At 44.0% G+C, this 27,487-nt stretch overlaps 1 protein-coding gene across 1 annotated transcript in view; it reads left to right on the top strand.

The window, feature by feature from the left end:
• The window catches only part of LOC115179418 (partitioning defective 3 homolog B), a 197,880-nt gene that overhangs the window by 38,925 nt on the left and 131,468 nt on the right, over positions 1-27,487 (top strand). Inside the window, exon 3 of the mRNA XM_029740918.1 lies at positions 20,116-20,308. Within this exon, the coding sequence (XP_029596778.1) occupies positions 20,116-20,308 (193 nt within the window). The remainder of the gene's footprint in view (positions 1-20,115; positions 20,309-27,487) is intronic.

Here is a 27,487-nt window from a genome sequence, read left to right as displayed (position 1 = left end):
AAAGTGGCATTGTTTAAAGTGGCTAGTGATACATTTAATTACCATAATTTCCGGACTATTAAGCGCACCTGAATATAAGCCGCACCCACTGAATTAAAAAATATATATATTATTTTGAACATAAATAAGCCGCACATGTCTATAAGCCGCAGGTGCCTACCGGTACATTGAAACAAATGAACTTTACACAGGCTTTAACGAAACACGGCTTGTAACAACAATAAATAGGCTTTAACGAAACAATTCCTCACGCTGCTGTTTCCAACGTCTTATCATCGACTCATTAAGACCAAGCTCCCGTGCAGCAGCTCTATTTCCTTTTCCAACAGCCAGATCAATCGCCTTCAACTTGAAAGCTGCATCATATGCATTTCTCCGTGTCTTTGCCATGAGGGTGACAAAATGACTACCGTAATCAGAATGATGGGAAGTTTGAGAGCGCTCGATTTAATCTAAACAGTAAACAAAAAAGTTGTTTCACCGTAACCCGTTCGGCAATTTCATTGGTCTAATGAAAGCTTCATGCCGCCAACAAACTGAGCACGTCACAGAATGTGTTTTTTTGGAGCAAAAAAATTTGAAAGCGGGAAAAATCCATATATTAGCCGCGTCATTGTTTAAGCCGCGAGGTTCAAAGCCTGGGAAAAAAGTTGCGGCTTATAGTCCGGAATTTACGGTACATCAAGATGCAGTAGATGGTATAGCGTACAGTATATACATATGAGATGAGTAATGTAGGTTATTTAAACATTAAATAAAGTGGCATTGTTTAAAGGGGCTAGTGATACATTTATTACATCAATTTTTCCATTAAAGTGGCTAGAGTTGAGTCAGTATGTTGGCAGCAGCCACTCAATGTTAGTGATGGCTGTTTAACAGTCTGATGGCCTTGAGATAGAAGCTGTTTTTCAGTCTCTCGGTCCCCACTTTGATGCACCTGTACTGACCTCGCCTTCTGGATGATAGCGGGGTGAACAGGCAGTGTCCTTGATGATCTTTTTGGCCTTCCTGTGCCATTGAGTGGTGTAGGTGTCCTGGAGGGCAGGTAGTTTTCCCCCGGTGATGCGTTGTGCAGACCTCACTACCCTCTGGAGAGCCTTACGGTTATGGGCAGAGCAGTTGCCGTACCAGGCGGTGACGCAGCCCGACAGGATGCTCTCGTTTGTGCATCTGTAAAAGTTTGAGTGTTTTTGGTGACAAGCCGAATTTCTTAAGCCTCCTGAGGTTGAAGAGACGCTGCTGCGCCTTCTTCACCACGCTGTCTGTGTGGGTGGACCATTTCAGTTTGTCCGTGATGTGTACGCCAAGGAACTTAAAACTTTCCACCCTCTCCACTACTGTCCTGCCAATGTAGATAGGGGGCTGCTCCCTCTGCTGTTTCCTGAAATCCACGATCATCTCCTTTGTTTTGTTGACATTGAGTGTGAGGTTATTTTCCTGACACTACACTCCGAGGGCCCTCACCACCTCCCTGTAGGATGTCTCGTCGTTGTTGGTAATCAAGCCTACCACTGTTGTGTCGTCTGCAAACTTGATGATTGAGTTGGAGGCGTGCATGGCCACGCAGTCGTGGGTGAACAGGGAGTACAGGAGGGGGCTGAGCACGCACCTTTGTGGGGACCCAGTGTTGAGGATGAGCAGGGTGGAGATGTTGTTACCTACCCTCACCACCTGGGGCAGCCCGTCAGGAAGTCCAGGACCCAGTTGTACAGGGCGGGGTCGAAACCCAGGGTCTCGAGCTTAATGACGAGTTTGGAGGGTACTATGGTGTTAAATGCTGAGCTGTAATCGATGAACAGTATTCTTACATAGGTATTCCTCTTGTCCAGATGGGTTAGGGCAGTATACAGTGGGATGGCGATTGCGTCGTCAGTGGACCTACCATAAGGCTCTGGTCATTAGTAGTGCACTTTATAGGGAATGGGGTGCCATTTGGGATGTGGTGGCGTGGATGTCTCGATCGATGTCATTCATGCATATATCAATGGTAAAGCATTGGTGCCGGTCATACGTGATCATATGTATGGGCTCATCTATGTCTGCGTCCCAAATGGCACCATATTGCTTATTTAGTGCACGCATTTTGACCATGGCCTGTAGGCCTCTGGTTATTAGTAGTGCACTATGTAGGGAATGGGGAGCAATTTGAGATGCAGACTATGAGTAGATGTGAATGTTGGTTTAGGTTTGGAATGGATCTGATGAAGGGAATGGGGAGGTTGAATGGATCTCATTTGGAATTGTGATAACTCAGGAAATGGAGAAGGATATAGGTCTATCTATTATTCCAAGGATAATCATTCGGATGCATCGCTCTGTCCTATGAAAAGCTTATTGAGAAACCCATTTATTGACATACGTTTATATACAAAATTCTGATTTGTACATTTCTTTCAACAAAAGCTAAAGCTTTTCAGATTCCATGAAAAGTATAGATTTGTGAGTCACAGAAAAAGTTCACTGAATGAAGACTGATTTCAGGAAATAGGCACCATGCAAGACTTGTTGATTAGCCAGTGACGTTGGCTACATTGGGCTTTGTGAGAGTCGTTCAATCCATTCAGTTGGCACAGATGGCAGTATTTGACTGGCATTTGATGAGGAATATTCTTCTAGACATGGGAAAATAAGTAGTGATGAATAGGGTTGCACATTTTGGCGGAATATTCAGAGGTGGAAACTTTCCGTGGAATTAACAGGAATATATGAGAACATATGCAAATGAATATTAATACCATTTAAATGTGGATGTGTTTTTGCATTGGATATATTTACCATATCATATGTAGACAGAAACATAAACCTTTTACCTTATCATAAGTAGACATAATTGCAAATGATTTAAATCCTTCAAATAAAAAACGATTTAGTAACTAATTGAACTTTAATTAAATGAGTTGACTCTTCACATGGGATGATTCCACTGAACAACAAAAGAAAGGGAATATTGAATGATCCCCAATGATCCATCGCATCTCCCAAAAACGTTTTTAATATACATCTGTAAAATGATAGTCTAGAAACGAAAGCTTTGGTTGTCTTCCTCTCAGGCTTCCATGTCTTCTCCCTGGACCTCCTCAATGTCTACCTCTTGAACATCAGACTCTGAGGCCTCATCTTCACCGTCACTTTCCAACCTTGTTGAGGATGGCTCGTTGTCAGGCTCAAAAAGCCTCAAATTTGCCTGGATGGCCACCAATTCTTCAACCCCTGTATTGGTCAGCTTGTTGCGTGCTTTGGTGTGTGTTCCCAAACAAGGACCAATTGCGCTCTGAGGCAGCTGATGTTGGTGGGATTTGGAGGATGATGGAGGCAACGGGAAAGAGCCTCAGATCCACAAAGTCCCTTCCACCAGGTGGCTGATGAGATATGTTGGCACGACTGCCATATTGCATCTCCATCCCAAAGCCCTTGCTTGGAAGTGTACTTCACCAGACTGCAGACCGTGGCTCTCTTGTAGAGTGTATCCATTGTTTTCAATGCCATGATGTCCTTGAGGAGCAGATTCAATGCATGAGCAGCACAGCCAATGGGTGTGATGTGAGGGTAGGACTCCCTTACTTTAGACCAAGCAACCTTCATGTTCGCAGCATTGTCTGTCACCAGTGCAAATACTTTCTGTGGTCCAAGGTCATTGATGACTGCCTTCAGCTCATCTGCAATGTAGAGACCGGTGTGTCTGTTGCCCCTTCTGTTTGTGCTCTTGTAGAATACTGGTTGAGGGGTGGAGATTATGTAGTTAATTATTCCTTGCCCAAGAACATTCGACCACCCATCAGAGATGATTGCAATACGTTCTGCTTTCTCTATGATTTGCTTGACCACTTGAACTCTGCATCCAGCAAATGAGTAGATAAAGCATGTCTGGCTGGAGGGCTGTATGCTGGGCGAAGAACATTCAGTAATCTCTTCCAATACACATTGCCTGTGCGCATCAGAGGTGAACCAGTTGCATGCACAATTCGTGCAAGACATCCATCAGCATTTCTCTGACTACGTTCCTCCATGGAGTCAAAAAAACCTTCTGATTCCAGGAGGACCATGATCTGTTGCTATCGATAAGGTGTTTGATTCAGAATTTTCACCTCATATAGAAGTAGAGGGACTTTTGTCAGAGGTTACTTGTTGTGAGCACTGAGGGAACTTTATGCACTTGGCCAGATGATTCTGCATCTTTGTTGCCACCTTCACATGTGATTTGGCACAGTATTTGCAAATGTACACAGCTTTTCCTTCATTAGCTGCAGTGAAATATCTCCACACATCAGATAGTGCTCGTGGCATTTTCCTGTAAAGATTAGAAAAAAACGAGTTAAAAAACGAACAAAAACAATTCCATGTTCAGATAAATAGTTAACCTCTCTAGGGTCGGTGGGACGAAATCGACCTACGTAACAGCCAGTGGAATCCTGTGGCGCGTTATTCAAATACCTTAGAAATGCTATTACTTCAATTTCTCAAACATATGACTATTTTACACCATTTTAAAGACAAGACTCTCGTTAATCTAACCACACTGTCCGATTTCAAAAAGGCTTTAAAACGAAAACAAAACATTAGATTGTCAGCAGAGTACCCAGCCAGAAATAATCAGACACCCATTTTTCAAGCTAGCATATAATGTCACATAAACCCAAACCACAGCTAAATGCAGCACTAACCTTTGATGATCTTCATCAGATGACAATCCTAGGACATTATGTTATACAATACATGCATGTTTTGTTCAATCAAGTTCATATTTATATCAAAAACCAGCTTTTTACATTAGCATGTGACGTTTAGAACTAGCATACCCCCCGCAAACTTCCGGTGAATTTACTAAATTACAAAAAACATAACAATTATTTTAAGAATTATAGATACAGAACTCCTCTATGCACTCGCTATGTCCGATTTTAAAATAGCTTTTCGGTGAAAGCACATTTTGCAATATTCTAAGTAGATAGCTAGCCCTGTGATGCCGGGCTATTTAGACACCCACCAAGTTTAGCCCTCACCAAAGTCAGATTTACTATAAGAAAAATGTTATTACCTTTGCTGTTCTTCGTCAGAATGCACTCCCAGGACTTCTACTTCAATAACAAATGTTGGTTTCGTTCAAAATAATCCATAGTTATGTTCAAATATCCTCTGTTTTGTTCGTGCGTTCAAGACACTATTCGAAGTGTAAAGAAGGGTGATGCGCCCGACGCGTTTCGTGACAAAAAAAATCACAACATTCCATTACCGTACTTCGAAGCATGTCAACCGCTGTTTAAAATCAATTTTTATGCCATTTTTCTCGTAAAAAAGCGATAATATTCCGACCGGGAAACCGTGTTTTAGTTCAAAGACAGAGAAAATAAAAACATGGGGTCGCCTCGTGCACGCGCCTCAGTCTCATTGTACTCTGATAGACCACTTACCAAAGGCGCTAAGGTTTTTCAGCCAGGGGCTGCAAAGACATCATTCAGCTTTTTCCCGGGTTCTGAGAGCCTATGGGAGCCGTAGGAAGTGTCACGTTACAGCAAAGTTCCTAAGTTTTCAATAAAGAGAGTCAAGATGTACAAGGAATGGTCAGAGAGGGCACTTCCTGTACAGAATCTTCTCAGGTTTTTGCCTGCCATATGAGTTCTGTTATACTCACAGTCACCATTCAAACACTTTTAGAAACTTTAGGGTGTTTTCTATCCAAATAAACAATTATATGCATATTCTAGTTACTGGGCAGGAGTAGTAACCAGATTAAATCGGGTACGTTTTTTTATCCGGCCGTGCAAATACTGCCCCCTAAACCCAACAGGTTAACCTCTCTGGGATATGTGGGATGCAGCGTCCCACCGCGACAACAGCCAGTGAAATTGCAGGGCGCCAAATTCAAAACAACAGAAATCTCATATTTAAAATTCCTCAAACATACAAGTATTATACACCATTTTAAAGATAAACTTCTTGTTAATCCAGCCACAGTGTCTGATTTCAAAAAGGCTTTTCGGCGAAAGCATACCATATGATTGTTAGGTCAGCACCTAGTCACAAAAAAACATACAGCCATTTTCCAGCCAAAGAGAGGAGTCACAAAAAGCAGAAATAGAGATAAAATTAACCACTAACCTTTGATCTTCATCAGATGGCACTCATAGGACTTCGTGTTACACAATACATATGTTTTGTTCGATAAAGTTCATATTTATATCCAAAAATCTCAGTTTACATTGGCGCGTTATGTTCAGTATTGTTTTGCCTACAAAACATCCGGTGATTTTGCAGAGAGCCACATTAATATACAGAAATACTCATCATAAACTTTGATGAAAGATACAAGTGTTATGCATAGGATTATAGATAAACTTCTCCTTAATGCAACCGCTGTGTCAGATTTCAAAAAAGCTTTACGGTGAAAGCACACCATGCGATAATCTGAGTACAGCGCTCAGTCACCAAAACAAACCATACAGATACCCACCATGTTGTGGAGTCAACAAAAGCCAGAAATAGTGTTATAAATATTCACTTACCTTTGATGATCTTCATCGGAATGCACCCCCAGGAATCCCAGTTCCACAATAAATGTTTGTTTTGTTCGATAAAGTTCATCTTTATGTCCAAATACCTCCTTTTTGTTCACACGTTTAGTCCAGTAATCTAAATGCACAAGACGCGGGCACTAAGTCCAGACGAAAAGTCTAAAAAGTTCCATTACAGTTCGTAGAAACATGTCAAATTATGTATATAATCAATCTTTAGGATGTTTTTATCATAAATCTTCAATAATATTCCAACAGGACAATTCCTTTGTCTTTAAAAAGCAAAGGGAACGGAGCTCGCGCTCACGGCCGCGCACGATCAATAACTAAAGGCTTTCAGCTGAGGCAGTTACTGTGCCTGGTCTTATTTGCTCCCCTTTCACAATAGAAGCCTGAAACAATGTTCTAAAGGCTGTTGACATCTAGTGGAAGCCTTAGGAAGTGCAATCTGACCAAATTTAAACTGTATATTGGATAGGCAATCACTTGAAAAACTACGAACCTCAGGTTTTTGCCTGCCATATGAGTTCTGTTATACTCACAGACATAATTCACTCAGTTTTAGAGTGTTTTCCATCCAAATCCACTAATAATATGCATATCTTAGCTTCTGGGCCTGAGTAGCAGGCAGTTTACTTTGGGCACGCCTTTCATCCAAACTTCCGAATGCTGTCCCCTATCCTAGTGAGGTTAAGCAGTTAGATTAAATAACTCCAAGCATTTCGCTACACTCGCATCAACATCTGCTAACCATGTGTGTGTGACCAATAAAATTTGATTTGATTTGGTTATCAAATGAAACATGTATGGAAACAAGTGACTTAATACTCCTCAGTTAGCAAGCTCTAGCAAGCTAAAACCCACATGGTAGCAAAAACTAACTAGCAGAAATTGTTAGAAATTAGTTAAACACACTTTGCTGTAGGCTACTATTTACTAGTTAACAAAAAATAATGTATGTCATATAAAACACTGTATTGTAATCAAAACTTACCGCGAAGCATGTAGTCCTTGGCTCAGACAGTGTAGTAGTGTGGGCTCAATAGCATCTCGAGAATCAGCTGTACATGTGATGGAATAATGCGCTGTGCATGCAGAGGGTTGCAATTCCATTGAATTATGGATAGTTTAACCAAAAAATGCCACAAGACCTAGAATTGCCTTGTGTATCCCACAAAAAAGGTTCACTGTTATAAGCTAACTTTTTTTTGATGAATTTAAGCAAAATTATCCAAATTCCAGGACTTAACTTCCCATTAAAATGTTTGGAAATTTACCAGAAAATTTCCGACCCTTTGCAACCCTAGTGATGAATATGAGCTCAACTTAAACCAGTATCACAATCCAGACATTGCAGCATCAGGTAGGCATACCCTATAAAATATGATAGAGTACAGACTTACTAGGAACCCTGTAGTTAACTGTTTAGCTATTATTAACATGTAGGCTATTCATGTTTTCGTCATGTCCCAAAAATCTTATCCCTGACACTTGCGAATAAGGCCATACAAAGTCGATGTACTATTTTGAACAATTCATATGATTCATTTAAACATTATTTTTGACCAAACAAACTGTTCACTTAGTTGGTATTCGGTTCAATCACATTGAAACAAATCATGTTCACGATTCACTAATTCTTATTTTGATTCACATTTAATTTTTTGAAAAAAGATTAGATGTAGCCTTTCTTTTGGATTATGTGGCTTCAGAAATGTTGTAGATTGAGTAAACACTTAAGGTAGCTAAGACAAATTTGACTAAACTAGAAAATGTACACTTCACGACAACAACAACAATAAAAAGATTTGTAGCCTGCCATACTATTTGATCTTTGATATATTGAATGAGTGAATTAATTCAAAAGGCATTAAACGTATTTGGTTGGAATGTTGCAGGGTTTTACATCAAGGGTGGTCCACCATCCTCCCAGGAGAGCTAATGCATGTGCAGGCTTTTATCCCTGTCCCCCTCTAACAAACCACATTTTAGAAATGAGCTGCTCAACCAGACCTTGATCAACTGGTTTCATCAGACCAGAGAATCTTGTTTCTCATGGTCTGCGAGTCCTTTAGGTGCCTTTTGGTAAACTCCAAGCAGGCTGTCATGTGCCTTTTACTAAGGAGTGGCTTCCGTCTGGCCATTCTACCATAAAGAGGTGGTTTTCCTTCTGAAAGGTTATCCCATCTCCACAGAGGAACTCCGGAGCTCTGTCAGAGTGACCATCGGTTTCTTGGTCACCTCCCTGACCAAGGCCCTTCTTCCCTGATTTCTCAGTTTGGCTGGTGGTTCCTAACTTCTTCCATTTAAGAATGATGGAGGCCACTGTGTTCTTGGCGACCTTCAATGCTGCAGACAATTTTTTGGTACACTTCCCCAGATCTGTGCCTCAACACAATCCTGTCTCGGAGCTCTATGGACAATTCCTTCGACCTCTGACATGCACTGTCAACTGTGGGACCTTAAATAGAGAGGTGTGTGCCTTTCCAAATCATGTCCAATCAATTGAATTTACCACAGTTGGACTCCAATCCAGGATGATCAATGCACCTGATCTCAATTTTGAGTCTCATAGCAAAGGGTCTGAATACTTATGTAAATAAGGTATTTCTGTTATTTATTTTTAATGAATGTGCAAATTTAGTTTTTATTTCGTCATTATGCAGTATTGTGTGCAGATTCAGAATAAACATGTATTTAATACATTTTAGAATAAGGCTGTAACATTTGGAAAAAGTTAAGGGGTCTGAATACTTTCCAAATACATTGTAACGTACCCTGCTGTTCCCGCCCCATCCAGCCTCCCAGCTAATCGCTCCAATTAACTTTAAGTCAAACATCTCTGTGAGACTGGTGAGTGTGAAGGTGTGTGCGTGCTCTGTGCAGCACGTGGACCCGAGCCAGGGGTTGTGGGGTTAACCGAAGGAGGGAGCAAAAAGCACGGGGCGAAATGCTTTACCGTGTTCCCGCTGCAATTAAACGTCTGAAACTGCACCTGCGTCCTCTCTGACAGGTCATTGACACCGTCATCATTATTTTTTATCATCCGTCACAATCAATTTACACCAGGCGCCACCCGCCCGTACAAATTAATTGATTGTCTTAATGAATGGACATCTCTTGATTAGACGGTAATGCATCTGAATAGCCCACTTGAGTTGTTATTGTGACTTTCCATAAGCCTGACATGTAAGTGACAGGTAATACCATAGACCTCACAAAATGTAGGAAATTCATGGATTTACATGAAAACCTTGCCACTACTCTTTAACAGCTGAAAAAATAACCATATCTCACCATTTCTAACAGTGATTTTTCTATATGCTCTTCTGTTTTTAAAAATCCCCCAACATAAAAGATAATCTTAATTTTTTTTAACATGTTCTATTTTCATGTTTTGACGTCTAAACATTACCAACCACCATCCAGGGTACAACATGACACTCTATTCCATATAGTGCACTACCTTTGCACAGAAAGTAATTAGCAAATTGGTTAAATCTGAAATGGCACCCTCAGTCTTAGCCGTTCATAATTCCGTTCGACATTCATAATTCTGTCTTGGAGATTCTAGAAGGCTCTAAAAGATTTTAAATTCCTAGCCATAGCTGCGAGGGTTAGCTCACCATGGCAACAGTAAGTATGTTGAAGCCAGTAGGCTAAATGTACTGCACATGACTGTATTATGATATGAATGGACAGAGTGCTTTCTGAGCCTTGGGTCAACACTGTAAGGAATGAGGATATTAGCACGGTTGACGACCAGAGGCTACAAGGAATATAGTGACTCAACTGTAAGCCTTTATCGCATCTGCTATTTGTGACACTTATGAGTGGTGGCAGAAACAGACTGGCCAAAGGGCAGTTTAGGCAAATGCCAGATGGGCTGGTCCATCTTTAGCCCAGTGGGCCAGTCTAAAAAAACGTGGGCTAAAAACGGGGTCTTGAGGAAAATAAAGGACCGGTATGGGGAATGCATGTTAGAAATGCCCGGGCCGATTTGTATTCCCGGTCCGTCCTTGAGTCGTGGCATGGAAAAATACCTGTTGAAAACCTAATTGCCAGAACAGCTGACTTGTTGTTTGCTGTTACTGTTAGTAATAAGCAACATTCTGTGGAGCATCAGTCTGATTTAAAATAAATGAATAAATGTTTTACTCAACAAAATTTGTGTCCCAAGTGTTTCCAACACCCACTAGTATTATACTGCTGTGAGCTTGAGAGAGCAGACACCCACTCACTACTGCAGAGGTTGATATCACCAAGACACTGTAATTGTTCTCATTGCTTACTTGCAAGGTGAAGTTGGAACAAACATTATATGAAGCTGAGCCTGCTTTTCTCTTTTACTTTCTCTCTTCCTTTCTCCCTATCTTTCCCTCTTCTGCTCTCTCTCCTCCCTCCTATTTCTCTCTCTCCCTCTCGCCGTCTTTTTAAAAATCTATCTTTCCCCCTCCTTTATCCCTCTTCGCCTTCTCTTTCCTTTTCTGTCTCTCTTATCCTCTCCTCCTCCCCCTCTCCTCCCTCCTCTTTCCCTCTGTTCCTCTCATCCAGTCGGCACACATCAGCAACGTAGCTGGCTAGTCCAAGGCTTTGTTAAATGAGGAGTATAGGAGGAGGTGTCTGTTAAGTGCCTATTAAGAGGTGGTTTAGTGTCTATTAAAAAAACTAAGCGTGTGCCGGTGGTAATTAATTAATTAAGGAAAGGAAACTTCCTTAATTAAAGAAGAACAATTAGGAGATGATTAACAGAAGTGGACTTGATTGACAGCAAACAATGAAGTGATGGGGAAATATAAAAACAGAGATGGCGTTTATGAAGAGAGAACAAGTGTGTGTGAATGGAAGAGAGAGCAGCAGATCTCCACAGGTGCATGGTTGCTCCAGCCTGCCAGCTTCCAAGTTGATCACTCCTTCCATTTCTCTCCCTGACCCTCGGGGGGTGAATGTGGAAAAGGAGGGATGAGGAGGGGAGGGGTGGTTGCGGGGAGCAGCTGGCCTCGCGTTCGCCACAGGGTAAAAAGAACCCGATTTTATTAGCTTCTCACAAGGACTTTTGGGAGGAGGTGGATGGTGGAACAGAGTAGGGGAGAAAACAGTCAGTGTGACCGTTAGTGATGTGTTTGTGCTGTTGGGGTGATAAATTAATTTGTCATTTTTTTTTGTCTGTGACTTTGTCACGTCCTGAGAAATATATGAAGCCCCCCCCCCCCCTTCCTCCCTCCCATCATAAATTGACAAAGACACACACATACACACTACCCTCCTGTTCCCCTGGGCACCGTGTGATTTATGAAGAGTTTACCCTCTGAGTGTGCATAACTAATAATAAGGCCTGTCACAACGCACAGCTAGCAAACAGTACCTCAGCTGATTTTGTGTGTGGGTGTGTTTGTGAATTAGAATCATCAGTCAGAAATGGAACGTGTGGGTGGAGTGGGCACACACCAGAGAGAGCACTCCGTCATCACAGTGGTTGATGGAAGAGATCAGGCATGCGAGAGGGAGACAGCTTTTACACCTGGAGAGAATGAGACATCCAGCTTTCTGGGCAGAGTAACCCTTCAAATCAACGTTTATATGTCGCGTACACAGATTAGCAGATGTTAAAGCAGGTGCAGCGAAATGCTTGTGTTTCTAGCTCCAGCAATGCAGTACAATGTCGAACAGTACAATACTAATAAACAAATAATCTCCCTAAAAAGCAAGGAAAAAATAAGAAACAAGACATTAAGAAATATCAGCGTGTGATGTCGGAGTCCAGAATATACGTGTGTGTGTGTGTGTATAGACAGTATGGACAATATACTGTAAATATGTAAAAGCTATGTACAGCAGTAGATGAATAAGATGAGCTACTCTATGTCAAATACAGTATGTACACTGGGTGTGCAACAAATTTAGGACACCTTCCTAATATTAGTCTTGTCCTCAGAACACCCTCCGTTCGTCGGGGCATGGACTTTACAAAGTGTCGAAAGCGTTCCACAGGGATGCTGGCCCATGTTGACTCCAATACTTCCCACAGTTGTGTCAAGTTGGCTGGATGTCGTTTGGGTGGTGGATCGTTCTTGATACACACAGGAAACTGTTGAGCATTAGAGTTCTTGACACAAACCGGTGCGCCTGGCACCTACTACCATACGTCGTTCAAAGGCACGTACATTTTTTTTTTTTTGTCCGTCTCGAGGCTTAAAAATCCTTCTTTAACATGTCCTCTTCATCTACACTGATTTGAAATGGATTTAACAAGTGACATCAATAAGGGATCATAGCTGTTTTTCAGTATCTCGGTCCCAGCTTTGATGCACCTGTACGGTCTCTGCCTTCTAGATGGTAGCAGAGTAAATAGATCAGGGCATGACATTTTCTTTTTGCTCCACCAGCCACAGTGGTACATAGATTTAAAAATCTACCAGCCACTCAGATATTGTACCAGCAAAAATATTTTTGCCCACTAAAACAAAAAAAACTGATGATCCTGCTTTGTAATGTTTCTAAAACAAATGTATTACTAGTAGGAAGTAATGTGGTATATTGTTTAAGTTCATTTTTTTGTGGCCTGAATCTTTTAACCTAAATATCACAGATGAGACAAACATTTTCACCTGGCCTTTTAAGGGTGGGTGGTTACCGTGGTAGCGGGACTCAAGTCAGGTTTGTGTCTGAGATTGAGTATGAATAGTAGAAGCATTGTCTTCTCTTCCTTAGCAGTTGAAACTCAAACATGGAAAAACAACCTAGCATGTGAATAAAACAAAGTCTCACTTCAGTAGACTTTCCTTTCAAGTAAATTAGACAGACTTTTATGCCAGTACGCAGCGCTTCTAAAAATGAATCTTTCCCTCAGCTCTTCACACGTGCACAACCCCCAGTCAGGCAGTGTTGCTGCACGAGGTGAACTAGCCTATATATGATTCTTAGTTCTTTGACTTTGTACGATTTAATTTACCAGCTATGAAACGAAAAGGCAGAAATACTTTGAAAACACCTTCTGCTGCAATTATTTTACTAGAAATGTGATCATATTTGACACTTTGTATTCACAACTGCGATTGAAATGTTCCTGTTGAGCCCTGACCACCTGCCAAAGTGGCTGGTGAATAGGCATCTTACCCGCCAATGCCAAAATCTACCGGCGTTTGGCAGGTGGCGGGTGTTTATTTTAGGCTCTGGAACTGGACTTGGTTCGGGTGGCTGAGGTCCTTGATGATCTTCTTGGCCTTCCTGTGACACCGGGTGGTGTAGATGTCCTGGAGGGCAGGCAGTGTGGCCCCAGTGATGTGTTGGGCTGACCGCACCACCCTCCGGAGAGCCCTGCGGTTGCGGGCGGTGCAATTGCCATACAAAGCGGTGATACGGCCCAACAGAATGCTTTCTGGTGCATCTGTAGAAGTTCGTGAGGGTCTTAGGGGTCTTGACAAATTTCTTCAGCCTCCCACCACGGTGTCAGTGTGGAGGGACCATGTCAGGGTATTACGTCTCTGCCGAGGATCTTGTGGATGTTGTCTCCTGTAGTCCACGATCAGTTCTTCATTTTGTTGACGTTCAGGGAGAGGTTATTTTTCTGTAAACCACTCCGCCAGGCTCTCAATTCCTCCCTATAGGCTGTTTTGTCTCTGTTGGTAACATGGCCTCCCCAAGGCCATGTAGTAGGGGTGTGTCTGTGGTTATTCATGGGGAGTGAGAGTTAGGTTGGCTGATGCTCACAGCCATGTCTGTGTGTTTAGGAGTGTATGTTTGTGCGTTTTGTACTATGTGTGCATGCATTTCTGCGAGATTGGGGTATGCTGAAACCCAGGTGTGTGTTTCAAGGAGGGCTCCCGAGTAGCGCAGCGGTATTAGGCACTGCGTTGCTAGTCGTCACGGCAGACCCGGGTTCGATCCCGGGCCGTATCACAACCGGCCATGATCGGGAGTCCCATAGGGCCTTCCGAGTTAGGGGAGGGTTTGGCCGGGGAGTTTTACAAGTAGGCCATCATTGTAAATAAGACTTTATTTACAATGTTAAATAAAGGTTAAATAAATAAAATAAAACATCTGGATGTATGTTACAGATACACAGGGAAGTAGACATACGATTAGGGGACTCTAGATGGTAATCGGTCCAATTTCCTACTTGTTTTAACAGCATTGTTTAGACTGAGCATGTGTGTGCACAGATGCATAAAGCATTGCATCATTAGAGTACATTTGGGTATGCATGTACTTTTAGCATTGCACCGCATGAAATGATAACCTGCCTACTGATGTCATGAGTCGTCTTCCATTCATCACACCCTCAGCACCAGAGTCACCTGACACTGGACTACAAATTCCAATCGGGCAATGCTCAAATGCATTCTTTCTTCCTTCCTTGATGACTTGATTAGTGTAGGGTTAGGAACGATTCTATCATATACAGTAAGTAGCCAATCACCAATCCAGAAATGTCAGATCAGTGATTGCTTCAAGGAAAGGAGGAAGGAAGGATGCATTTTAAGGGCCCAGCACTTTTCCCTTCGTTCTATTTTTCACTATTTTGACACGTGATTCCGCAGGCATTTCAGTATCTGAAAAACGTCTTCCATCATGTTTTGACATCTGATTCAACCTATGACTAAGGCTGTGTACCAAATGGCACCCTATTCCGTATGGGTCCTGGTCAAAAGTAGTGTAGTACATAGGAAATGTGGTACCATTTGGGAAGCTGACAGAGGTGTACGGTATTCTACTTCTTTCAGAGGTTTAGAGTAGACCCTATATTTAAGAGAAGGCCCCCCACGCTTTAAGCTGAACAGTTCCCTGGCAGTTTGTGCGTGGGGGGGGTAGAGGGAGACAGCGATGATTGGATAACTGTATTACCATCAGGATGCAGCCCGCGCCTCGCTTCCGCATTACGCATGCTAGGAGTTTCAAAGGAGAGAGGGGGGGAAAATAGGGAGAGAGAGAGGTAGACTCTTAAGATACATGACAGGCAGACAAAAGCACAGCAGCCCCATAGAGATGTGGCACACACCAACGGAGGGGATGGAGAGAAGAGAAGGAATGGTTGGAGAGAGATTAACTATGTATGTGGGGGAGGGGCAGGTGTAGGAGGGTATTGTGGTGCAGTGGTTGCTACTGTGTGGGGATGTGTGTGTGTGTGTGTGTGTGTGTGAGAGATGTGTTTGAAAGACGCTGAGCTGTAGTTGCTGTTGCTTCGAGCTAGGTGGCACTGTTCGTCTGTTCCCATGTAGGGTGTGTGCGCAAGCATGTTTTCCAGCTGCTCCTATATGTGAACCTCGAGACTGAATTTAACAATAGTGGAAACTCCTTCCAGCTAATGATTAACCAATCCAATGGTTTTAAATACATGATGGGAAGTGTGCCTGTCCACACTTTGGGTAAAGGGTGGAGAATCGGGATAGTGAGACCGTGTCCCCATCCACCCATCGGGCCAAATAGGACCCCACTGATTCAGAGAATTGTATATATTTAGGTTGAGGTGGCATGGTATGGTTGACACCGCATGTCACCTGTCAGTAGGGTCGGGCGGTATACCGTATACCGGGGTATTTGGAAATGCACACTGGATGGTGTTTACATATACCGTCGATACCGTTGAAACTATTTTGTTAAAGTATTTGAACACATTTGAATATTTGTAGCTACTTTGTAAGTAAATACCTACGGTCGACTTGTCCAATGCGTTAGGAGATAAAACAGACCGCGTTCTTCATTTTGCCTGTCACATCATTTTTCATGATGAAGCTTACCGTAGTTCACCAGAACAGCAGCCAGTCAAGTGTTGGTTGTAAAGAGCACAATGGGAGAACGCGGGCGCAGCTGACACCGCTGCGTTCTGTATCTATCGCCGAGTCTCTCTCTGCTGCGCGTCGCACAGGAGGTGATGAAGTTACACTTGTATGCGACTCACTACTAAATGTTTGCTATCAGATATCTTCTAACTGTGCTCTCCAGCTGGGTTTTCGTTAGTCAGCTAAGTAAGTGGCTGAATTAATAAGGAGATGGGGTGTTAGCTTTCTGCTGTGTTTGAGAAGTCTGAGTTCTGGATGAGTTATCTGTACAGCCGCCATTTTGTCCCTGTGCTTCCCACTAGTGTTTTTTCCCTCTCCATTCTTCTCCTCTCTGCTCCGTGGACACATCAAATCAAACTTTATTTGTCACATGTACCGAATACAACAAGTGTAGACCTTAACATGAAATGCTTACTTACAAGCCCTTAACCAACAGTGCAGTTCAAGAAGAGTTAAGAAAATATTTACCATATAAATAATAAAAAGTAACACAATACAATAACGAGGCTATATACAGGGGGCACCAGTACCGAGTCAGTGTGAGGGGGTACAGGTTAGTTGAGGTAATATGTACGTGTAGGTAGGGGTGAAGTGACTATGCATAGATAATAAACAGCGAGTAGCAGCAGTGTACAAAACAAAAGGAGTGTGTGTGTGTGTCATTGTAAATAGTCCGGTGGCCATTTGATTAATTGTTCAGCAGTCTTATGGCTTGGGGGTTGAAGCTGTTAAGGAGCCTTTTGGTCCTAGACTTGGCATTCCGATACCGCTTACCGTGCGGTAGCAGAGAAAACAGTCTATGACTTGGGTGGCTGGAGTATCTGACAATTTTATGGGCTTTCCTCTGACACCGCCTATTAAATAGGTCCTGGATGGCAGGAAGCTTGGCCCCAGTGATGTACTGGGTCGTACTCACTACCCTCTGTAGCGCCTTACTGTCAGATGCCGAGCAGTTGCCATACCAGGTGGTGACGCAACCGGTCAGGATGCTCTCGATGGTGCAGCTGTAGAACTTTTTGAGGATCTGGGGACCCATGCCAAATCTTTTAAGTCTCCTGAGGGGGAAAAGGTGTTGTTGTGCCCTCTTCACAACTGTCTTGGTGTGTTTGGACCATGATAGTTCGTTGGTGACGTGGACACCAAGGAACTTGAAACTCTCGACCCGCTCCACTACAGCCCCGTCGATGTTAATGTTCTTCCATCAGACAAGCATGCGTCACAATTTTGTAATCTTTCACTTTCGCTTGTAAATGTCCACGTTCTAGCTATAGCTATACTTGTGTAACTTCATGAGCTGGATTTGCCCGTCTTTGCAATTAGTACACTCGTTAGCATTTTAGTTAAAAGCTTCCATGAAAATGTGCACTGACTGCCTGCACGTTTGACTCATCAGCTGAGCTGAGCGATAGGGTTAGTAAGCTTGCACGTGTGTGTACACACACACACACACACACACACACACACACACACACACACACACACACACACACACACACACGGCTATTGGCTAGACAACCTGTATTGCCCTCTACTACCAATTTACATGCTACTCTAGGCTATCCTCGGTGCTAGTGCCCCAAGGCAAGACTAATTGAGGAGAGCTGTGTGTGTGACACTGAGGATGTGTGTATCAAGGAGTAGAGATGGCTCTCGCTCTCTACAGGTGCTTGTTTTTGAGCTGTTCGTGACACTGTGGGGTTTCTCTGAATCTCTCACCTCATCACATCCACATGAGTCAACTCTCTCATCCTCTCTGAGGGACAAAGTCATCTGATTTAGAAAGCGGTAGAGGAGGAAAAGAGCAGGGAAGAGAGAAGGAGAACGGAAGGGACAGAGGCATCCATCAATCACATAGTGGATATGCTTTTCTCTGCTGGCCCCTCCCTCCCTCCAGCTGATGCTCTGATGCGGCCAATTTCCTCTGGTTTGGGGCGTGGAGGTGTCAGGATATTGAATCATGGCAGAAAGGGAGAGTGAGAAGCGTGACATTCACACGGTGATGTATGATTTATTTCTACCCACCGTGTTATTGCTTATTGTTTTCTCCCCCCCCCCCCCCCCCCCCCCAGTTATGGGTGCAGATGATTTTGAAAAACACCCCCTCTCTCTCTTTCTCTGTGATTCTCTTCCTCTTTCTCACTCATTTTCTCTCACTCACTCCCTCTCGCTCTCACAGTCTCTCTCTCTCTCTCTTTCTCGTGTGTGCGCACGCACGTACACACACCTCCCTCCTATTCATCTCTGGCTCTCTCTTTCTTCATTCATTTGTGTCCCAGTGTTCTTCCTCTCTGTCTTTATTGTTTTCTTCTTCCCCCTGTTCTGATTGTCGTTCTCTTTCATTAAGTGGTCATTTCCTGTGCTAGCACTGTTTAATGAGAGCGTCACGCCACAGTGCTAATTTGTCAAACGACAAATTCATGGCAGCGTATCGGAGGAGCGCTACCCTCTAGTCTGTCTGTCTGTCTGTCTGTCTGTCTGTCTGTCTGTCTGTCTGTCTGTCTGTCTGTCTGATTTTCTCTCTCTTCACCCTCTGTTCTCCATCCCTGTCTCCATCCAGCTCGTGGAGGCAACTGTGTAATTTTGTTTGACAGGTTCTGATTCTCCTGTCAGATTTAATTTGACTATTTATTCCGATGCGTACACAACTCAAATCTTACTACTGCTGGACTGTGTTTGTTTGTTTTTGTTTGTTTTAGTGAGCACAGTTAACCAATAGCGATTAACACATGGGAACACACACACACAGACAAACAGACACACACTGTGCATATGTATGTTTCTGATTTTGTATGGCTAACTGGGTTTTCTAACTGGGTTTTCAGAACTGGCTTCATGGAATGCATTTTGCTGCCATGATAAGACAAATTAGTCCTAACTTCAATGTAGTATTATTATTTTTGAACGCACAGATCACATTCGTATGCTGCTCTTGTTGGTATGCACTCACGCACCGGCTTGGGTTGACAGAGAGCGATAGAGCCATTCTGATCCCTATAAATCACATTATGTGGGAGGGGAGTAACAGTAGAGTTTGGCTGGCATTCACACACACATTCTCTCTCTCGCTCTCTCCGCTCGCTCGCCATCCCTCACGCTGTTGATTGATGGTATTTGTGGAGCACCACACACTCCTCCTGGCCTAGAGAATGCACAGCCCTCTCCCTACTGTTTGGTAGATAAGTCTGTTTGTGCGTTTGCGTATGCGTACGTGTGTGAGGAAGCGGGAGACGGTGTGTGTCTGTCAGGCTTATGCTAATGTTAAATGCATTTCCCACCCGTTTGCTTCCCACAGAGATGAATTGCAGCTGTATGTGCAAAGAGCATGAACATGAGCGTTTACTGTTGTGACACCACTACATCCATAAAAGGGTCTAACTAGGCCAGGTTGTCCCTCTGTCTGTTGGTAAGCACTCTGTCTTTGTTGACGGTCTGAAAGCTTTCACACATTCTGACACCAGCTCACTCAGGTTTGACTTGCCACCCATTTGAAAATGGGCCATTTGACTCTGTGTCTGGTTGGTGTACAGTATGTCTCTATTACAGCATGATAATATTGTATTTAAATGAGGAAAATACATGTTTTATTGTCACATACAATGGCTAGGTGCAGTGAAATGTGATGTTTCACAGGGTCAGCCATAGTAATACCCCTGGAGCAAGTTAGGATTAAGGGCATATCAACAGAGTTTTTTTTTTTTTTACCTTGTCGACCTTGTCGACCTTTCAGTTACTGGCCCAGCACTCGAACCGCTAAGCTACCATACCGCCCTATTGTTTCTACTCCTGTATGATTCCAGTCCTGTTGTGCGTATGTGCTTGTATTTCAGCTGGTGGCAGTGTTCGAAGCACAGGAGCTCCAAAGGGGGGCGACAGTGAGCCCAGCGGGCAGCGGCGGAGGCTCCACGGGCCACTCCAGCCCCAGCCCTTACTCCGATCCTGACCCCTATGAACGCCAGCCCCCCTACTTTCAGCCACCAAGAGGAGGAGAGATAGAGGTCAACGCCTACACCCTCAAGGCCAGTACGTACCACAGTACAGCACCACTAACTGATTTGAAGTTCAGGGCTATGGCATGAACACTAAAATTACACCCATGATTTGGTGTTGGTGTCGGACAGTGTTTGAATTGGGCCAGTACACAACTCAAATGTTCAACTGCTTGAGTACCGGCACCTCTAATGGAATATTGTCTTTAAAAATATGTTGAGTACCGGCACCTAAATATAAAGACTAACTGCAGTCAAAATGTGTACTGGCACATACAGTATTTCAGTCCACTTCAACTATTGATATAGGATAGTAACACTGTTGGGTGGTAACATTAGTAATTCATAAAAAAATATATATTATATACGCAGGGGCGCAACTTTCACTGGAGATGGGGGGGAACGTCCCCCCCACATTCTGAAATGCCGTTTTTGTCCCCCTCCCCCCAGTTTTATCATAGGAATGCGATACAAAACAAAGCAACGGTGAGCTTTAGGACCATGCAGATGCATCCGAGCAGTCTGGTAGTCTGTTTGGAGTGTTTTTCCGACTGGATAACAAAATGTATGTATAAGAATGATGTCCCCCCACTTCTAAAACCAAAGTTGCTCCCCTGGTTTTACGTGTTCCTTGTATTAGTTAGTAGTGTTGCTCAGCCCTAGCCTATTAGTCGGGGAAACACCACGGCCGTGTCCAAAATTTGTCTTGCCTACTCCTTACTAAAACTACATAATCTGAACTAATCAAACTACATACTATTAAGAGCGTACTGTTTAGTCAAAATGTATGCTGTAAGTAACAAATATCAACATTGTAGGCTCACACACACTGAGAATGTCATATTTTTCTAAATTGTTTAGTAGATTCTCTTCCTCCATAGCATGCAGTGGATTCATACTAAATGAATGAATGAATGAATGAGTGTAACGTTCTGGCATTTATAGCATACTCAATTTCACATATTATACATTGCACATACCCATAGTTGCATCCTAAATAGTAGGCCGCTGGGGTATCTGGACACTACCCACATCTCATGTTTTGTCATATGTTGTTTCACTGGCTGTGTGACAAATATGAGCATCCGACAGCGAAGTATGGCTGTTGAGCCAGAGGCTCTCCCTGTATATCCCAGCTTGGGGCCCTCCTAGACAGCTGAGCCCTTTTTGGAGGCTCTCCAGGGTTAAACAAACACTACGTTTCCCAGGGCTCTCCATGCTCCCCGGGTGGGTTTCACTTTAGCTGACTGCCAAGGCCAGGCTGAATGCAGGCACACGCACACACACACACTCATTAGATGGGAAAAACATTGGGGCTCTCTCTGTGTGTGTGTGTGTGTGTGTGTGTGGGAGAATGTGAATGAGTATGAGTGTGTATGAGATGGCGCAACAATGTACGTTTGTGAGTATACGTGTGTAGTTGTAGGTGAGTGGTTGCATGACTACGCATACTTGCTTGCATGTTCATTTAACAACCTCACATCATTTGAAACTGCTATGTAAAGAGAAGCTCAGCTTTTAATTCACTGCCTGTGAAAGAGGATTTAAGTGCGGCTCTGGCATTCTTTGGGATAAGTCATGTCCTTTAATGTAAACATCTAGGCCAAGGTGTACCGTTACAGGAAAAACCTAACCTCTCACACTTTTCCCTACTCCACTTTTCCCTGCCTCCCCTACTTCTCTCTTCTCCTTTCCCTATCCCCCCTTTCTCCTCATATTCTATGCTTTCCTTCGTCCCCTTTTCTCTCTTCCTACTCCCCCTTTCTTTCAGTCTCTCCTCCTCTCCCACCATCCTTTAGATGTTCCATGACCCAGAGCAGAGTGCCAGCCCCTCTGACCCCCTCGTCCATCTTCTTTCTGCCACCCCCTACCACACCATTCACCACCTGCAAGTCACTCACCCAACCACCCAGCTCCCACACCTCCCCCCGACCCATACCCCCATCCCTCTCACCGCGTCCCCCCTAACCCCTGCTGTTCTGGGGCACAGCTCCTCGCTAACTCCTCCAGCACTCTGAGATGGGGCTCGGCCACTAACTGGATTAGCACTGTAGCCTGTTAGCATGCCCAGGGTCCAGCTGAGCATGAACACTTTTTTCAATGCCTCTCTTTTTAACCCTTTTTTAAAACCTTTTAGGACCCCTTCCTGCCACCCCTCAACCCCTTACTAACCAAGTTAGGACGTGACCCTGTGGAGCTCCCCCACATAGACTGAGACTAATTCAATAAGGCTGCTTTTGTCATCTCCACCTACTAACAAAAGCCTGGGTGGAGAATTCACTTAAACAGGCTCAGCCTAAACCCGATCATCCAGCCACTGCTATGACTGTCTGGCAGGGACCACTCTGTATGTGTGCACAGGGACCTTTTTTGTTTTCTTTATCACTTAAGTTAAGCAGATTGGCTGTTAGCTGCATATCGTATCACATGCAGCTGGTGGCCGGCGTTGTGGGGAAAGAGAGAGGGGCAGAACACACAGAAATCTGGACTGAAGTCAGTAGTTCTACCAGTATCCATTCTAATTGCTATGTGCAATATAAGTATGTCCCACTCATTATATATTCATGTGTTAGGCTACTTCGCCTACACAGTGTTACACTCAACAAAAATATAAATTCAACATGCAATATACCATAACCCCACCGCCACCATGAGGCGCTCTGTTCACAACGTTGACATCAGCGAACCGCTCGCCCACACGACGCCATACACACTGTTTGCCATCTGCCAGGTACAGTTGAAACCGGCATTCATCCGTGAAGAGAACACTTCTCGAGTGTGCCAGTGGCCATCGAAGGTGAGCATTTGCCCACTGAAGACGATTACGATGCTGAACTGCAGTCAGGTCAAGACCCTGGCGAGGGTCACGAGCACGCAGACGAGCTTCCCTTTGTGCAGAAATCCTTCATTTGTGCAAACCCACAGTTTCATCAGTTGTCTGGGTGGCTGGTCTCAGACGGTCCCGCAGGTGAAGAAGCCGGATGTGGAGGCCCTGGGATGGCCTGGTTACACGTGATCTGCGGTTGTGAGGCCAGTTGGACGTACTGGGAAATTCTCTAAAACGACGTCGGAGGCGGCTTACGATGGTGAAATTAATATTAAATTATCTGGCAACCGCTCTGGTGGACATTCCTGCAGTCAGCATGCTAATTAAAATAAAATCAGATTGTATTTGTCACATGCGCCGAATACCACAGGTTTGGACCTTACCGTGAAATGCTTACTTTCAAGCCCTTAACCAACAATGCAGTTAAATAAATAGAGTTAATAAAATATTTACAAAATAATTGAGCAAGAGGTTGTTGTCCTGGCACCACACTGCCGAGTCTCTCACCTCCTCCCTGTAGGCTGCCTCATCGTTGTCGGTGATCAGACCTACCACTGTTGTGTCCTCAGCAAACTTAATAATGGAGTCGTGCTTGGCCACGCAGTCGTGGGTGAACAGGAAACACAGGAGGGGAATAAGCACACACCCCCGAGGGGCCCCAGTGTTGAGGATAAGCGTGGCAGATGTGTTGTTACCTACCCTTACCACCTGGGGGCGGCCCGTCAGGAAGTCCAGGATCCAATTAGTGATGAGCTTCGTGGGCACTATGGTGTTGAACGCTGAGTTGTAGTCAATGAACAGCATTCTCACATAGGTGTTCCTTTTGTCCAGGTGGGAAAGGGCAGTGTGGAGTGCAATGGAGTGCATCATCTGTGGATCTGTTGGGGCGGTGTGCAAATTGGAATGGGTCTAGGGTTTCTGGCATGATGGTGTTATGAGACATGACCAGCCTTCATGGCTACCGGGGCGGTAATCATTTAGGCAGGTTACCTTCGCTTCCTTGGACACAGGGACTATGGTGGTCTGTTTGAAACATGTAGGTATTACAGACTCGGTCAGGGAGAGGTTGAAAATGCCAGTGAAGACTCTTGCCAGTTTGGCCACGCATGCTTTGAGTACATGTTCTGGTAATCCGTCTGGCCCCGCGGCTTTGTGAATGTTGATCTGTTTAAAGGTCTTGTTCACATTGGCTACGGAGAGCATGATCACACAGTCGTCCGGAACAGCTGGTGCTCTAATGCATGCTTCAGTGTTGCTTGCCTCGAAGTGAGCATTAAAGGCATTTCGTTCGTCCTTATAGGCTCGTGTCACTGTGCAGCTCGCAACTGTAGTCCGTAATAGTTTAAGTCCTGCCACATCCGATGAGTGTCAGAGCCGGTGTAGTAGGATTCAATCTTAGTCCTGTATTGATGCTTTTCCTGTTTGATGGTGTTCTTATAAGCGTCTGGCTTAGTGTCTCGCACCTTGAAAGCGGCAGCTCTAGCCTTTAGCTCGGTGCGGATGTTGCTTGTAATCCATAGCTTCTTTTATGGGAAATGTACGTACGGTTAATGTTGTGATGACGACATCGTCGATGCACTTATTGATGAAGCCGGTGACTGAGGTGGTATACTCCTCAATGCCATTCGATGAATCCCGGAACATATTCCAGTCTGTGCTAGCAAAACAGTCCTGTAGCATAGCATCCGCGTCATCTGACCACTTCCGTATTGAGTGAGTCACTGGTACTTCCTGCTTACATTTTTGCTTGTAACCAGGAATCAGGAGGATAGAATTATGGTTGTATTTGCCAAATGGAGGGTGGGGGAGAGCTTTATATTTCTCTCTGTGTGTGGAGTAAAGGTGGTCTAGAGTTTTTTTCTCCTCTGGTTGCACATGTGACATGCTGGTAGAATAAGGTAAAACGGTTTTAAGTATGCCTGCATTAAAGGCCCCGGCCGCTTCTGGGTGAGCATTTTCTTGTTTGCTTACGGCCTTGTGCAGGTTGTTGAGTGTGGTCTTAGTCCCGGCATCGGTTTGTGGTGGTAAATAGACGGCTACGAATGATATAGATGAGAACTCTCTTGGTAGATATTGTGATCTACAGCTAATCATGAGGTATTCTACCTCAGGTGAGCAATACCTTCAGACCTCTTTAATATTAGACATTACGCACCAGCAGTTGACAAATACACACACACCCCCACCCCTCGTCTTACCAGACGTAGCTGTTATGTCTTCCCGAAACACGGAGAAGCCAGCCAGCCCTATATTATCCGTGTCGCCGTTCAGCCAAGTCTCGGTGAAACATAAGATATTACATTTTACAATGTCCCGTTGGTAGGATAGTCTTGATTGTAGATTGTCCAGTTTGTTTTTCAATGATTGCACGTTGGCCAGTAATACCGAGGGTATTCTTCCTCCCTTTTCTCTGTCTTTTCTTCACGCTGATGACGGGTTTGGGCCTTGTCTTGACAAAGCAAAATCATCCAGTTCGAGGTGAGTAATCGCTGTTCTGAAGTTTTTTTCCGGTCATCAGAGTCGGTAGCAGTAACATTATGTACAAAATGAGTTTCAAACAACGCAAGAAAAACTAATAAAATAACACAGTTGATTAGGAGCCCGTAGAACGACAGCCCTCCCTTCCGGCGTCACGCTCCCTCAAAACATGAGACATCTGTGGCATTGTGTTGCGTGACAAAATTGCACGTTTTAGAGTGGCCTTTTATTGTCCCCAGTTCAAGGTGCCCCTGTGTAATGATCATGCTGTTTATTCAGCTTCTTGATATGCTACACCTGTCAGGTGGATGGATTATCTTGGCAATGGAGAAATGCTCACTAACAGGGATGTAAACAAATTTGTGCCCAGAATGTGAGAGAAATAAGCTTTTCGTGCTTAGGAAACATTTCTGGGATCTTTTATTTCAGCTCATGAAACATGGGATCAACACTTTACATGTTGCATTTATGTTTTTGTTCAGCGTCCATGGTCTTGTTTTACGATCGGTCATGATGTCCTACTTATGTGCCATAACCAGGGCACAGAGTTTTTTTCTGGTCATAGTTTTTTCCTTCAGTTTGCTCCTCAATTCATGTACCTTGTTTGGAAAGCGAGATAGCGGCAGACAGCAGTAGTTCCTTCGCTAGGCTCTGTGGTGAGGAAATACTTCCGGCCCCAGTCATAACACTGGGTGTTGTTTAGTGGTACAATTTGACGTGTGTGTGGATGTGCTATAGCACTGTCGAGCAGGTAGAGGACAGGGTTGGAACTTGGTTGTTTTAACAGTGTGATTGAGCCCCACCAGAGTCCCAGTTGGATGATTAGACCTGCATCGATCGCTGTACTGCACTGAGCACACACTGGTGTCAGCACACTCCCGTCGACACACACACGTACTCCTGTCGGCGAGAGGGGAAGACAGTCCTTATCACTGCGTCCCACGAGCACCCTGGGCAGGAGGGTTCTATTGATCTGACCAGACAAGATCACTCTGGGCGCACACACAGACATGCCACACACAGACACGCGCACACTCACACACAGGACTGCATGCAGCCAAATGGGAATGGTTATTTCATTTGTGGCTATCCCTTTGTTTAGCCATTTTGAAGAGGGAGTTTTTTTTCGAGATTATTTTTCTATTACAGATTACAAACTGAATTAGCTGTCCATTAGGATACATACTCCTCAATGGATTATCATTAAACTAAACATTGTGACAAAGACAGAGAAGACTGAACAATCTACTGCCCTCTCTTCTGGGCCATGATCTCCCATGAACGTCTGCTCTAGGGTCAGAGGTCGAAGACGTTTATCTGTATGGGGCGGGACCTCTGAAAATTCTACTTAAAAGTGTGTGTTAGGATTTGCTTCTTAAAGTGGGAGCATTGAAGAGAGACATTTAACTGATCTGTAGTTAACCTCTACCTTGGTGATCAGAGTTTTTCCTGGTCAAGTCAGGTGAAGAAGAACTCGGCCCTAATTATGTGTACTCAGCCTCTTCACATAACCAAAGCATTGGTACTTTTCATGACTGAGCTGGTATTTGGTAAGGCTGGGAATTGCCAGGGACCTCTCGATACGATATTATCATGATACTTAGGTGCCGATACGATACTGTGCCTTCAGAAAGAATTCATACCCCTTAACTTATTTCACATTTTGTTGTGTTATAGCCTGAATTCAGAATGGATTAAACTGTTTTTTTGTTTTTTTTACTCACCCGTCTACACATTATACCCCATAATGGCTACGTGAAAACATGCTTTTTGCCAATTTATTGAAAATGAAATGCAGAAATAACTCCGTTCCGTACGTATTCACACCCCTGAGTCAATACTTTGTAGAAGCACCTTTGGTGGCGATCTCAGCTGTTTGTCTTTATGGATAACTCTTAAGAGCTTTGC

This window comes from Salmo trutta, chromosome 39, assembly GCF_901001165.1.
Source record: "Salmo trutta chromosome 39, fSalTru1.1, whole genome shotgun sequence".
In the NCBI taxonomy this organism is placed as follows: Eukaryota; Metazoa; Chordata; class Actinopteri; order Salmoniformes; family Salmonidae; genus Salmo; species Salmo trutta.
This window is presented reverse-complemented; position numbering and strand designations above follow the sequence as displayed.